Source organism: Buceros rhinoceros, unplaced genomic scaffold, assembly GCF_000710305.1.
Source record: "Buceros rhinoceros silvestris isolate BGI_N320 unplaced genomic scaffold, ASM71030v1 scaffold31815, whole genome shotgun sequence".
Taxonomy (NCBI): domain Eukaryota; kingdom Metazoa; phylum Chordata; class Aves; order Bucerotiformes; family Bucerotidae; genus Buceros; species Buceros rhinoceros.
The window spans coordinates 1-1,779 of record NW_010412819.1 but is presented as its reverse complement, the minus strand read 5'-3'; the positions used below and the strand labels follow the sequence as shown (position 1 = coordinate 1,779).

Below are 1,779 nucleotides of genomic sequence, written 5' to 3'. Positions count from 1 at the left end.
CTGCCCGGGGCAGCCTGGGACATGCCTGCACAACCCCAACGGGACAGAAATGGCTCCTAATATCCAGCCCTCGATATTCCTAATATCCAGCCCTCGATGACAGCTTTCACTCCTCAGCATGGAGACCAAATCCAAACGAGGAGGAGACCACAGAGGAGAGAACTGGGATCGTTTTTGTCTTCGTTTCTCCTTCCTCTCCTCCACCCCCATCCCCAGAGCACTGTTAGTTGTGAACTTCCTGGTGGTCCCAAAAGCCCAGTTGAACCGTTAGCGCTGGCCTGCAGACCTGGGCCTGGTGGAGCCATTTTCCGCTGAGGGTGAACGATGGCGGGGAGGCGGAGGGGTAGTCTGGGGGGAGCTCAAAGTTCAGCACGAGGGGCGGCAGGAAGCAGACAGTGTATTCAAAGCCGCTGCTCTGGAGACTCTCTGCGGAACTGCCTGAATTGGGGAGAATTGAGACAGGGGGAGACAAGACAGTGAAAACCCCTGAGCTGTCTGTGTGACATCTCGTTTCATCTGACACATTTCTGGGTTTAAAATGATTTATTCAACCCAAAATAACAAAACTTCTCAGTCTGATAAATTGCACGGGGTTGTACGTGTGTGGTCAAAGCAGCCAACACCAGTGAAATACCAGATCCTGCACAAACCAAGAACCTGGGAAGACCTATCCTCAAAAAAACCCACATTAACTTTATTATTCCAAAGAAATACTTTCCTCATCTCCAGTGTTAAAGCTCACTAACGAGGTTGTGAGTACAAGGATGAAACCAGCTCCTCAGATAGAACCCCAACACCAACGCAGGACGGAGCCAGTCACAGCATCCTCTGCTCGGTGTTCCCACATATCGCTGGAGGAACAACCGTCTGAGCTGAAAATCAGCCTGGAAAAACCTAATTTCGGGGTAACACAAAACGTCTCAACTCACCACTCACAAAAACTTTGAAGTTTTGGGGCAACTCCAGACAAATTCTAGTTTCTCCTCCTTGGGCAGACTCGGCTCTCTTAAACTCCTCTTCATCATAAATGCTGGCCAGCGCCAGCAGCTCGTCCTCCTGAGCTTCCTTGTCTTCTGAAGACATCTAAGTGTTCTGTGGAGTTAAGAGCACTCTGCACCATCGACCGAGCTCACACCGCCCCATCAAATGCGTCCTCTGCCGTACCTAGTCCATGCTGCTATTACAGACTTAGAAACCCAAGTAACTGATATAAAAGAAGGTAAAATATAACTAAGGTTTTGTATCAGTTGAAACAAATATTGATAGCTTGATAAAATAAAAACCCCACCCTAACAGAACACTGAAAAGTCAAGAAGCAAACTGCTGTAACTAGAGGGGAAAACACTGAAACCCACTAATGGCAAAAGTGTTACAGGGACATTTCATTCATGTTTGAAAGGGAAAATAGGCTAAAAAAAACATGAAAAAGGAATTAGTAACACTGTCTCTCGCCCAGTGTACCGAAACAAAGGTGAAAACAGCCCCATTTATGACTAAAGTTCCTGAAGACATCAGTAAGAAGCTTCGAATCCTACACGGGCACCTTGCAGCGGTGCTGCAGTGATTTGGGGAAATCGAGCCGCGTTTGAGGAATTACCTTTTTACCCACAACTGTGCAGTGCCTGTGCGGCCGGCTGTTTCCTTGGCGGGGGCAGCCGCGTCGGGGGGCCGGAGCAGAGCCCCTGCTCATTCCTCTGGGAGATGCGCAGCTCGGGAGCTTCTCCTCGGAGGAGGCAGGAGGAAGGTCGGTGTTCGCTGTCGAGGGGCGCTGGTTCTTCC

The 1,779-nt window shown here is 49.6% G+C and overlaps 1 protein-coding gene across 1 annotated transcript in view; it reads right to left on the bottom strand.

The window, feature by feature from the left end:
• Positions 1 to 1,083, bottom strand: part of RNF14 (ring finger protein 14) — a 5,300-nt gene extending 4,217 nt beyond the window's left edge. Inside the window, exons 1-2 of the mRNA XM_010136531.1 lie at positions 930 to 1,083; positions 287 to 438 (exon numbers count right to left, since the gene is read on the bottom strand). Of these exons, the coding sequence (XP_010134833.1) occupies positions 287 to 438; positions 930 to 1,083 (306 nt within the window). The remainder of the gene's footprint in view (positions 1 to 286; positions 439 to 929) is intronic.
• Between the last annotated feature and the right edge of the window lie 696 nt (positions 1,084 to 1,779).